The sequence below is a fragment of the Notothenia coriiceps genome, unplaced genomic scaffold (genome assembly GCF_000735185.1).
Source record: "Notothenia coriiceps isolate Sejong01 unplaced genomic scaffold, NC01 NC01_scaffold00031603, whole genome shotgun sequence".
NCBI classification, from domain to species: domain Eukaryota; kingdom Metazoa; phylum Chordata; class Actinopteri; order Perciformes; family Nototheniidae; genus Notothenia; species Notothenia coriiceps.
The window spans coordinates 639469-652995 of NW_011364304.1; the positions used below are offsets into that span (position 1 = coordinate 639469).

At 39.6% G+C, this 13527-nt stretch overlaps 1 protein-coding gene across 1 annotated transcript; it reads right to left on the reverse strand.

Annotated features, from left to right (window-relative positions):
• Nucleotides 1–1977: 1977 nt before the first annotated feature.
• On the reverse strand, nucleotides 1978–7574 carry LOC104960172 (somatostatin receptor type 2). Its single transcript, XM_010788149.1, has 3 exons — nucleotides 7397–7574; nucleotides 5961–6024; nucleotides 1978–5593 (listed from the first exon to the last, which is right to left on the reverse strand). The coding sequence occupies exon 3, from the start codon at nucleotides 5554–5556 to the stop codon at nucleotides 4444–4446; it is 1113 nt and encodes a 370-aa protein (XP_010786451.1). The 5' UTR covers nucleotides 5557–5593; nucleotides 5961–6024; nucleotides 7397–7574; the 3' UTR covers nucleotides 1978–4443.
• Nucleotides 7575–13527: the final 5953 nt, after the last annotated feature.

Sequence of the window (13527 nt, forward strand, 5' to 3'; positions counted from 1 at the left end):
CACTCACGCCCTCCATTTCTCTCCCATGGTGCTCTCGTTTTCAACTGACCAAGAGTTTAACTCGATAGACAGTTTGTTGTCATATGCATACAGGACTGAACGCAAAAAAAAAAAAAAGTAAGAATAATAAAATCAACGTATTATGAACTTTGCAAGAACATTTCTAAAGGTATGGTTATGATTCTTATCATTTGTGAATTTTGTTATGAAATACTGTATGAATCTAGTATACATTTATTTTTTAAGAGCAAAAAAACAAAACATGGGAGAGCTTAGAGACGCTGCCTTTGCCAGTTGCTGGGGAAGTGCTGCCATGGAAACTAAGCAGATTTGGACCTGAGTGTGCTCATGTTCCATTATTTACTGTGTTGATTGTTTTATTTTTAAGTCTGGTTGAGGGCGGGGAATATCTATTTTTTTTTATAGCAACTCATCACATTTTTGTTTACTGTTCATTTGTGTCTTTTATTTTTTTAAATTTCAGTACAGTCACGTGTCCCTCGCTGTCCTGGTACTGGAAATGTTATTTGACGTATTATACTTTCATTCTTGTGGAATTGTTGGTATAATGATGGTGATGGTTAAATTGGCTCACCTTTTTGCTGTTTATGAATTGTATGTTGAATGTGAGCTTTGGGTTTCATGTGGCATTATGAAGAGAAGACTCCATACATGAGGTCTTATAATATGTGAGAATGCTGTGGTCTCTTCTCATTGAACACCTTGGATACTCTGCAAAAAAAAACAAAAAAAACACTGCATGCGACTGGGCTCTCATGATCTTATAATATGTGATAAATGACCCTCAGTAATGCCTCAAGGCCTGCTGCCCATCATCATTTTTGTTCTGTAGTTTGGGGATGGGGAGACGATCATGTGAGATGTATAGAGGATAAAACACATTGCACGTATACGCGCACTGTGCGACCACAGCCTCGCTCTGAATCCATCAGTGTTAATCTTCTCCATGGCAACTGTGTGGCTGGTGTAGACCGGTGTGGTCCGTGGTGTCTTGCCTCTGCAGTGCAGTAAACCCAGTGCTCCATTCAATCAGTATGCTGTCAAGACTTTAGATAATGCACATACACATCAGGGTGTTGTGGTCTGTTTTGTTTGAATATCACAGATTGTGTATGTATAATAAAATACAGAAATAAACAAATATTCACTCATGTATAATATGAGGTCCCTAACCTATCACAGTAATGCCACCTAAAAACCACAACCCCTGGTTGTTTAGCTGCTCTTTAAGTCAAAAACAAACATGCATATCCTTTGGTCTGCTGCAGAACTTCAGCTAGAGGGCAACGGCGGGTTTCTGAACAGTAATATCAAAGACTTTGGTTATTGGTGTATCATGGAGCAGTTAGGACCACCCAAGGACATTCAGGGACACAGCTGAAACGTGGAGGAAGAGGAGAGCTTCATTAGCCGTTTCAGTGATTAAACTCAGAACAAAACTGGAATGTGTTTGTTATTTTTTCTTATCTGACAACCACACTGCCCTTCATCGGGCCAATATACAGAATGTCCCAGAATGTAAACGCTGTAGTGTATTCTGGACTTTAAGAGAAAGAGAAAGTACCGGAAAGGAAACACATCCATTTAACAAAGGTTTAACACATTTTAACACTTGACATGCATAACCCTTTAAGCTTTCTAATGAACTGTCATATTTCTGTCCCGAGAGCATCTCTAGTTATGTGTTTGAGTATGGCGCCACTTGGTGGTCAGACTAAGAAGCTCAGAGAAGATCTGGGAGAAATCAAGTGTTAAACTGCCCTCGGGATTTAAAGCAAAAAAAAGGTTAAATAGGAATTCAAATAAGACCCTAGGATTTAATTAATGTAATAACAATATTGTTAATACATTGCACATGTTAAATGTACTGTACGTATGCAGTATTTTACCATATTCATTTATACATTTGGCATTCACAATATTATACACAAACAAATGAGTCACTTAGAACTTGCTTTATTTAGTTTCAACACAATTATGCACAATCTTTGTTTGCTCCGTCAAACTTGATGTTTCATTATTACTCAACTGAACAGAAACTGGAAGAACATACATGATGCACTTTCTACAGAAACATTACAACTTTCAATTGTTTGTTTTTTTTAATCTTCATGAGACATAACATTGGGGCACTCCATAAAAAAACATACCAAATTACAACACCGATGGAACAAATGGCAAGTAGAACATCTACAATATAATATTAAGAAACGTAAATATTTAAAATAAATAAGATGAAAAAAAACTGTAAGCATTGACAAAAGGTCTTTGCCCTGACTGGAATAGCTAGATGATATTGTACAGGTGATGGGATTTACATATCTTTGTACATAAACCTTCCTATACACTTAAATCAGTGTTTTTGTAACTGTTTTGTTTCACTGCCCTAATGCAGCCTTTCTTTTTCATCTGAGCAATGTCCGCATTCATAATTCATGTCCAGTGTCATATCTACTATTATTATGCTAATTAGTGTAACCATGGGCCCAACACTCTTGGTCACTGTTGCTATGGAAATATAATACATAAGAGTTGTATCATGTCTTTGGATGAGAAAAATACAAGAGGCAACAAATCCCAAAATACCACAGAATGGATAATGGAAGTTGATTTGTTGTGGCTGGGGGGGTCACAACTTGTCAGTGTGTTTGTGTAATTCTGTTTTTCATCCACTATTGACACAAGAAAACCACATGTTTAGAGTGGTTAGTCTCTTTTGAATGTATGAATTTAAATATCAGTGATAACACATACTCTGCCTCACAGTTTTGTAATGGTTTATTGAGATTAACGCACACAGACACTCAGGATTCTAATCATAATCTGTCACTGGCTTTGGTGTGTATGGAGGGAACATGTGCGGTCGTGTAGGGTAGAGCTTTAAAGTTATATAGATAGGAATCTGAGCACAGCCACAGACAGACAGTCACAGGATGGCAGGGTGAACTGTGGAGTCTTTGAGCAGCACAGCCGTCACGATGATAAAGGAACCTCAGAGCCTCTCGAGGATAAGTCCTTTACAAATTCCCCTCACTCAGACACCCGGAGGAGAAAAAAAACCACTTCAAACGTGGCATCTCAAATGCCACAGATTGTGAGAGGAGGATGTGTCAGTGTCATTATACAGAGTATTTACAAGTAGCTAGCTATGAGAGGCAGCATTCGACAAGCTAAGCCTCTCACATATGGAATGTCGAGGAGAATAGAAGAACAGATGAAAAAAAGCAGTTTACAGATAGCTACCGAACATTGTTTCCTGCAATACAACATAATGAAACATCAATAAACTGAAAGTCCTTCAGAAAATATGAAATGAGCAGGTTTTATGGTTTAAAATAAGTTAAAAAAATATGAACTACCCAGTATTCTAATTGAATAATTTAGAACAATGCAGTCTGGCATTTTGGAAAGAAGAAAATACTTTAAAAAAAAACAATGATAGCAACATTATTTTGTAACATAAATAAATGGTAAATAAACAATGAGAATGAACATCTCCTAACATAAATTCAAGAATCAGGCATACAGTGGCAAAACCTCATATGCTATACAACATTAGAGGAGAGTTTCTATACATCTTAGCAGCAATTTGGTTAGAGGCTGGCTTTGTTTATCGAGTCAGTACCTTTAATGTAATATGAATTATGCATGTAGCTACACTACAGCAGCGAGTGACAAAGTACGATATATGTACCCGCCAACAGTGTCACATTTACAATTGATACGTTTCTTCACAAGTAAATTTGGTCACATATTTAATCAGACCACTGTACCACAAAACACAATATTCAACATTAATAATGTTCTGTGTCTGGAAAATAGAGATTACATTTGACTTTTTTACACATTCTCTTCCCCATTTCTACATATTTACAGTTGAAAAAAGAACATAAATTGCAGACATGACATGAACAAAATAAAGGAATTGCCAGTTTGTTGTTTTACAGCATATGAGAACACTGTTATGTTATTTCAACACAATGCAGGACTCTGGAAACTTGGCACAGCCCGCCGCTGAAAACTACGAATATAAACCTTGGTCTCCAGGGAAAATTCATGTCACCCAGGGGACCATTTGTAAGTGGGCGTTAGTGTCCGTTCCACCTTTCCTCAGAGTCAATACACTGAGAACAGTCAAACAAATTTCATATACAGAATAGAGCAAACAGTTTTATGAACGCACGATAACGTAATAATGGATGTGTTTACAGCCAAGGAAATCAAACAATGTGTCAAAGGCAGATAGAGGAACAGTGCAGTTTGAAATTCTGATGTTGCTTTGTCCTCCTTAACAAGGGACATGTTCCTTTCTTTAATAATGTCCACTTCCTCTCTGATGTGACCTTAGAGATGCTGATAGGAGCCTACTGTTATTTACTTCAGATATGTAGGACTCTTGTGTGCGAGTCCATCACCTTCCTCCTAGATGCTGGTCTGCAGGTCACCATTCAGCAGAGTGCTTTGGGTCTCTGTGGGTTCATTTATCATGCGAGACTTATCCTGTCGGCTATCGCTGCGGTCAGCCTCATCCAGCCCTCCCACCTTCTTAAGACACAGAACATTCTGGAAACTCTTCCTAAAGTTTTCTGACAGGAAGGCGTAGAGAATGGGGTTGGCGCAGCTATTGGCGTATCCCAGAACCACCACAAAAGCAAAAGTGCTCCTCAGGAAGGGAGTGGTGCTGATGGTCCCTGTCACCGAGGTGACGTTGAAAACGTAGAAAGGCAGCCAGCAGAAGACAAACACTGCCACTACGATGGACACCATCCTCGTCACCTTCCTCTCTGAGCGCTTCCTTTTAGAGGAGCCCACACGGATGCCCGAGGACTTCACCTTAAAGATAATAAACAAGTAGCAAAGGCAGATGACCATGAGGGGCAGGAAGAAGCCCAGGATGAAGGTGTAGAACATGAACGCCGTCTGGTAGGCCTCTTGAGGCTCGGGCCACACGATGGTGCAGAAGCAGCCGTCGTGCTTTACGATGACTCCGCTGTAGATAACAATGGGCAGGTTCACCATCAAGGACACCCCCCACACTGTCAAGTTAATAGTCTTGGCCATTCGCGGCTTGCGCCACTTTGTGGACTTAATGGGGTGCACCACAGCCAGGTAGCGATCGATGCTCATGACCATCAGGCAGAAGATGGATGTGAACTGGTTCAGGGAGTCGACAGTCATCACCACCCTGCAGAGCACGGGGCCAAACGGCCAGTGGACCAGAGCCAGCTGGATGGCGATGAAGGGCAGGCCCATCATGAAGAGCACGTCGGCCACTGCCAGGTTGAGGATGTAGATGTTGGTAACCGTCTTCATCTTGGCGTAGCGCAGGATGACGTAGATGACGAGGGCATTTCCACAAAGCCCCACAGTGCAAACAAGGAAGTACATGCAGGTGATGACCACCGTGCTGGTTTTGTTGAAGCTGTGGTCTGTGTAGGTCCCATTGTAGTCAGACTCATTGCCCTGCACGAAGCTGTCGTACATGAGGTGATCCGACAGGTTCGGGGGGGACGATGGGAAGATCCAGGAGTCCATGATACCTCACTGTCTCCCGTGAATTAGGGCATCTCACCTGCACACATAAAGACTTCTCTCAGTAACAGCGCAAAATCATTTATAATAAACTTTTTTTTAAACCTTGGTTTTACAATCCTTACATTTATGTTCATCCACTTGATATGTACGTTAACATAGATTGTTTCCTTTCAGAAGAAGAACATGAAATCCATCATCTTCATCAGATATGGAATCTCTCTTCCTTCCTCCCTTCTTCCTGATTGATGTTAGTTTGTTGAACCAATAAAACAAGTAGCTATCTATATGAGTGATCTCTGTGATGCCATGCATCCATTTTATCAGTCAGAAAAAGCATTTAAATGTTACGGCATGTTTACCCGAGATCTTTAAAACAGGAAATGTTGTTTTTGTATCATCCTTACCAGCAGTACCAAAGAGGATTGTATAGATGTTGTATCTGGATCCTCTCTCTTGAGAACAGACCTGCTGATGGTATGTGTAAAGAAGAGCATATCAGGCTGTTGTGCAGTACCTAAGGCCAGATTCCGTGTGTGTTTATTTGGTCAAGCACTGCTATCTAGGGAAATCACTACACCCTACAGTCATAATCTCCCTCTGGGGAAATATGCTTGCCCTTCACATACTGCTATAACCAGCTGCGATGGGTAACACTGAATTCTTTGCTGACACATTTTTATTTATTTATTAGGGGGTGGGCATGGATGTAAATTAGTCCGAGCCTAAGTAATTGAATGAGGGGAATCACAGTACTGCCAGTAGCCGTGTTGCAGTCAGATTGAAGTGCTTGTCACTGCCAATGCACAGGAGGCAAGCATGGTCTGACAACTTAGTTTGGTGCCAATAACATAAGAGGTTTTATGATGCCAGTTTTTCTTTTCAACCATGGCAAAAGGCATGGCATTCATCTGACGGATAGACGGTTACATCTCAGCAGAGGGGGTGTTTGAGATCAGTTAAAACATAGCGTGTTGGTGTCTATAAATCTGGAGGAAAAGGCGGATCTGAGTCAGGGGAATGGATAGAATATTGTAACATGGAGCATATGGTAGTTCATTCATCCGACAGAAACAGACCACCCGAATAAAACATATTACCCTATTGAAGCACTCGAGCTCTGTTGCGTAGGTAAACAATACATTGAAGTCATTGATGACTGTTATGAGTATTATTTTGGCAATCTCATGAAATGCTATTCTGTGAATGGTTCCATTGCCATATTTGATGCATTTATCAAAGTGTGCAACAGGTTTTCTTTCTATAAAATCAGCACAGAGCCTCCACAGTCAAAAGACAGATAACTATCTGATTTGCAATCAACAACAAAACAATATTTTTGTTAAGTAGCTTCTTAAAGCTCTTGTTTTTTTCATCAAGTTATTTTTCTCCTTCAATGCTGAAGGCCATGAATTCTGCTCTAACTTTTGCTTTAAGTCCCTAAAAAGTAGAAGTTTAGAATATTCAACTGAATAAATGATTACTAGCTCATCGTAAATTATGCAAATCCATCTCATGGGAAATAAAACAAGAATCAGGTCAAGTCAGGATTTTCATTGGCAATGTTAGCAAACTCATCTGAGGGTTTTGTGGAATGAGATCAAATTTGTTTTAATGCCAGAACATAATACTTTTACCAGACTACAGAAAAATTGCATAATAGTAAAACAACAGCAGTTCATACAAGAGTGAATGATTAACATGTTGAACATGTTCTATTTCTTCAACTTAATTTGAATGGAATAATCGGATTCATCTGGTAATTATCGGCTATCTTAACACATCTACTGATCTGAGACAGTTTACTATTCACTCGATGAGGCAAAACAAAGTACAATCTTACCTGCAACCGGATTCAATCTCACTGTCGACGCCACCTCACTTCTGTACGGATGTTCTCCATCTCCAAATATTCCTCAAGTTTGCCTCACTGGAACCGAAGTGTGAAACCTATGTGCAATGCAATTATCTTTTTATACTCCCATATTGTAGCCTGAATGACATACGATGGTAAACGGGGGAAAAAAAGAGTCGCAAAAATAAATAAATGACTAACGGGATATGCACAAATCTCCGATGCGCTTGTGGTGTGGTGCGCGCTGTGACTGCCTCAAGCTAAAGAGCGCGCATGTGTTAAGGGACGTGCACAAAAAGCAGTGATGAGGTGCTGAAGAGACTCACCTCTCATCGAAAGGAAGGCTCCTCTCCTGTGATATAGATCCCCTAAGAGCTAAGTGAATCAGAGGATACATTCTAATGGAACATTTGTCAAATGCATCGATGCACGGAGTAAGGCGATTGTTGAACAATTAAGTGCGTGCAAAGACGTAAAAAGATAAGGCTACAGTTGAAGTTTTCAAACAGTATAAAGACGAAGAAAGCCCTTTGGGCACATCAGAGTCAATACTCAATCAATACAGTTCTCTTCCAGTATTCGAGGCGAGATGCTGTTCAATGTGCTTTTGAAAAATCTTACCGGCTTGTTTCTCACTAGGGGATCAATGGTAATGGTTTAATACACTGGTCGGCGAAACTCAGGAAATCATATCACAAATATATTTTCTTTCGGACATTTGGACTCAAAATGTATTTAAAATGTACTTTGAAATGACGACCAAATTAGTCAAACATAGTAAAGCCACTTTTACGCACGCCTCCGGGCTGATCTATATAAAATACTGAATAAAATCTATAGACCCTCCAGTGTTCGCACATGAGCCTTCACGAGTCACGATCTGGCAATCCTGCTAATTTACAAAGTTTAGTTAGCCTCCGGACCATTGATGTATAATAACAACGCTCCGGACCCTGCACAGTGACACCACCTATCCCACTGCTGGCCAGAAGCTATATTACAAGTCCATGCTTCAAAATAAACGTTAGGTTAACGCCCAGCCATAACAGGCAGCATTGAGCGCAAATGTTTAAAGCTGCAACCAAATTACGCTTGGTAAAAATCCCCCCCACACCTGACAGAATCGAGTTTCATCATTAAAATAAACGTATATTGTGTGGAGAGATGCATACCTCAATTTTTTTTACCTTTGCAGTAGGCCTATACTCATTGCTGCACCCATGCCTTGGCTTGTTTGCCCTGATTCATTTCCCAAAATAGCTGATTATGTGGCGTGACAAACCCAAATCCAGTTTCCCAAACATTTCTTCAGTATGCAGTGGGTGATACTGTGGATACTGTAGATATCATGTCCACGTGCGACACTTGAGCCCTTGATAGAAGATCCCTCACACTGAGTGTCTCCAATCTGATCTGCAGGTAAGGTGCATTTGAACTTTTTTATTTAAACTTGTGTATTGGTGTTATTGATGCTTTGTTATTGTGCAAACACAATCAGTGTTAAACAGTTTTGAGAGTAAGACAAAAGTTTTGTGGTTCCATGTCCTTTCTCTTTGTATTGAGGCCTGTCATGCTAAGTTGCATTCAGCATTAGCTGTGTATGTCAATGTTTAAGTAGCAACTGTTAGTCAGTAGATGATTATATGTCTTATGGTCAACTGCTAATTTTCAACTATAACTATTGCATAACTATTGGTGCAAAAGCAAAGGTTTAAAAGAAATGCCAAATAATACACTGCAAACAAGAAACTGCCAGGAAAATATTTGGGGTGTTGGTCAAAATGGCAGACCACTGGGTTGCTGCTGAAGCTTTTAAAGCGGCATACTGTAGAGGTGGATGTGTTTCCACACCAGCAGTGAACAGTGACCACTGATCTCACAGGTCTGCCCCCAGAGACCTGCTGCCCTCACACTGGTGTCATGCTGTTCTTTGAAAGGTCTTCCACGTTTTTGGCCTGTTATATTAAATGGACTAAACATGTCAGGTATCATCTTCTGTTACCTAAAATGATGGTTTGGCTTAAGTTATTCATCGCATTCAAATGCCTTTGGCATTGGTTGATACCCATTTAATATGCTGTGACCGCTGTGACCCACAACTGCAATGATAGTATCATATATCTGCTATGTAAGCCTCCATATATTCACAGTATGACCATCATGCAGTCACTCTCCAGCCTGCCCTGACTTAATGATATTTGGAATAAGGATTGTTTTATTTTATTTCATTGTTATAGTTAACATTCTACGGGAATAACGGTAATTGAGTAGTGTAATGCTAAACTATTATTGTTCACTTTTCCCTCAAAAACCACATGAGCCCACTAAACCCTGTGTGAATTTACATTATTCTTTGGACAAAAGGTATTTAATGAGAGCTGGAAAATGAACATGAGCCATCTGTTCAAGAGAGGAGAGGAGAGATGTAGTGCCCTCTCTGGGTGGAGATTTTGTGTTGACATTAAACATGCATGATGCAGGTGAAGAAGGCCACAGGGGAAATTAAACACATCTAGAAGGGACATATTTTATTATTAGGAGTTATCTTGCCTCGTGGAGGAACAATCAATAGTCCAATAACTTGATTTTTAACTACTGTGTTTTAATTTACCGGATGTTAAGGGAAAACAGTCTAATTGATGACCCTTGAGGTGATAGCATTGTTTATCATTAATATATTTATTTTCCAAGACCAACAAGCATGCCGATACATATCGACATTGAATGATGTCGGCAGGGACATCCTGATGGCTTCCTGGGTTATTTAGTTATATGCTACTTCAACAGTGGTGGTGTAATGCAAAGTAGAGCTTGAAGCTCAGCTCGGTATATTTGCTTGCCAATTATTGAGGCACGACCAGGCCCTTCTCTCGCTCAGGGTCTGAATTTAAAGCATTGATTACACATCCAGCCAGGGTAGATTGAAAAACAATTAGCAGCCTGAGGCAGCAGCAAAATATTCAATGGTTGATGCTTTTGGCTTTTTTTTTTAATGAGCAGCAAAATATTCAATGGATGATGCTTTTGGCTTTTTTTTTTAATGAGCAGCAAAATATTCAATGGATGATGCTTTTGGAACAAAGTAACCAGGTGTTCTGAAAGATATTGCTGCAATATGTTAGCACAGAACAAAGGTAAGATCTTTATTGGCTTTCAAGATACTTTTTCTCATTTCAGATCCACTAAGAGAGAAGATTAGGACTTGTTGGATTGTTATTTGATGGATCAAAGCATTATCACAATCTTTGAGAGTTCATTTTCATAACGTTTCATGCTGCTATAGATGTAGGAGGAAAGTTACTCATGTCTTTCTCAAGGGTCTGTAAGTCAGTGCTCCTCCATGCACCTCATGTGATGATACTGTCTAGTGAGTCACTTCGTATCTTCTCACTGTCTAATTTGTTGTAATGACATTTGCCCTTCTGGGGCTAAGTGGTCATCAAAATGTTAATTAACTACACCATCAGTGTCTTCACCTCTCATCTTTTCTTATCATGGTCAGTAAGCCACTGACATGTGACCCGTCACAGTTTGAAGGCTAAAAGTGGTCATAGATTCAATTTAACCCACTTTTCCCATACATTATGTTGTATTATTATCAATATCATGCTTGCAAATGTGCTCGGGAAGAAAGTGTCAGTGAAATTCTCCTCAAAATTGAAATCAATAATAAATATAGAGTAGATACAAGCATGATTGAAATTGCCAACTGCTTATAGTGTGAAAAACCATCAAACAGAAAAGCTAGTGTCTGCTCTGCTATAAGACTGTGACTAAGGACTATTTCTGTTATAACTTTAACCTTTCATCTTGCTTTGATTAATCTGCTCATAGATAATAGTGAAACATGTTCATGATCATTTTGAAGCCAATGATGATGTCTTTGTCCAAAATAAAAGCATATTTAGCCAACTATCTTATATGATAAAGAGCCAAACCTCACATTTTAGAAGCGAAGACCAGGGGAAATTATTATTTGACCTGTGGCTTAATCCTTCTGAGGCTTTTCTTGGACACACATAGGTGATTGATATAGTGATTCTGGAGGATGCTGATCCAGCCACTATTGATGTTATTCTGAAGAAAAAGCTAAATAAGCAGAGACAGACATGCCCCTATAGTAGCCTAATGTAGGGCTGTACCCGAATATCCGAATATTCGGTCGTTGGCCCACTATTCGGTTTTCAATTTCTTTATTCGGATATTCGCTTCTTTTTTAAAATTGAATTTACTTTTAATCTCCAATATCAACGTAAGAGCTTGTGCCTATTCGGGGGGTGCTAACACTTAAACATAAACTTTATCCTTTACTTTCTCCGTCTTTATATGTAGATATTACTTTTCTCCGTTAATCTCCACTCCTTTTGTCCGTCAAGTTGTTTCCATAGTAGGGCTGCACGATATTGAAAAAAACTGACATTGCGATTTCCCCCCCCCTGTTTTCATATCGCAATATATATCGCAGGGGGGGGGGGAAATCGCAATGTCAGTTTTTTTCAATATCGTGCAGCCCTACTATGGAAACAACTTGACGGACAAAAGGAGTGGAGATTAACGGAGAAAAGTNTTAAGTATGAGAGCACTCTCATAATAACGTGTTTGATTCTGAAATTGTATATATTTCAATAAATATATGTGTGTATATGTCCGCATCTGTAGCCTGTTATTGTCTCATTATACCGCACTGTCAATGAATTAAAAGTAAATATATAAGTCGTCATGAACACATCTGTGATCTGTCCATCAGACAGAGGGCTGCTGTGCCTCCTGTCATCATTAATGGACGTCTATTTAAAATGACCGCTCAGAGGAGAGGAGTTCTCATTTCTCTAACCGCCTGCTGCTTCCCCTCCTCTTTCCTCGGTTCCCCTCCTCAGTCCTCCGCTAGCATCTCCTGTGGGCGGGACTAAGTATCGAGGATAGGAGTTGAGGAAAGGAGTCGAGGAGGGGAAATTAGAGTATTGAGAAACCTCTTCCGTCTCTGTGGTGGACGGCTGGAAAAGAGACAGACTTCCTGTTAGCTTCCCATATTATCATCTGTAGTCTTCTCCCATTGGCTTAACGTCGACGGGGGCGGGTCTTCCTCTTTGGCTTTATGGTGATGTGGCATAGATCGTCTCCCGCGAGTGATTAATAACGTCAATAAGGAACATTAGACTTTGTGTGTTTAATATGCAACGCCACAAGTCACTCTCCTCATATTCTCATTCATAACATACTGTTTGATACATGCTAATGGCTATAAACAAAGAAACTCTGTGGAGCCAGAAGTTGGAGCTAATACTTTCAAAATAAAACAGTCTATTCATTTTAAATTTCAGCACACATATTGATTTTATTTCTTACGACATGTTAGATTAGCCTATTGATCGATCTCCATTCAGAAAACACACATGTTAACAGTTTTCCATCTGCCGTTTTGTGTACACACACATTAGTTCATGGTATTTACAAACCAATCAGTATGTTGATATTTCGGCATCATTTTGAAACATGTATCAACAATTAAATCACCGTAAAATATGTTAATTTAGTTGTAGTTGGTATCTACCATAGTATCTACATTGAGATAAGCCCCGCCTCCTCACCATCAGGTCTTGTTTGAATGACGCGAGTAAACACAGCTGACAGCTGACTTAAACAAATTACGTTGCCATTTCTGTGGTCTCAAATGTTGTTTTTTTGTAATTGTCAACATTTGAAAATCCTCCACATGTGAAGAAGGTTTGATTTTCCTGGCGACCTACCATAACCCCAGATGTGTTTCCGAATCATTTACTGATAATTACTAATCTTAACCACTCATCAACAAAACCTTATAGGCACAAGGAGAAAAAACAGGAGATAAAGGAAAAAGAAAGGAAAATAAATCATCTCGAAATTACCCGTCTTTGTCGCTAATAAAGGAAATCCCATAAAAGTGTCAATCTTACCCCTCAGGTTGGGAAGGGCCTCACCACAGATGAGTTACTATTATGAATTGATATATGAGCAGAATCAACATGTCAATGGAACCCTGGTGTGCGGTCCACTGATAAGACTATAGTAAAAATAAACGACTAAACCTACAAGGCACAGGCCCACACTGCATTCAGGAACACAAAGAGGTAATGTGGGCA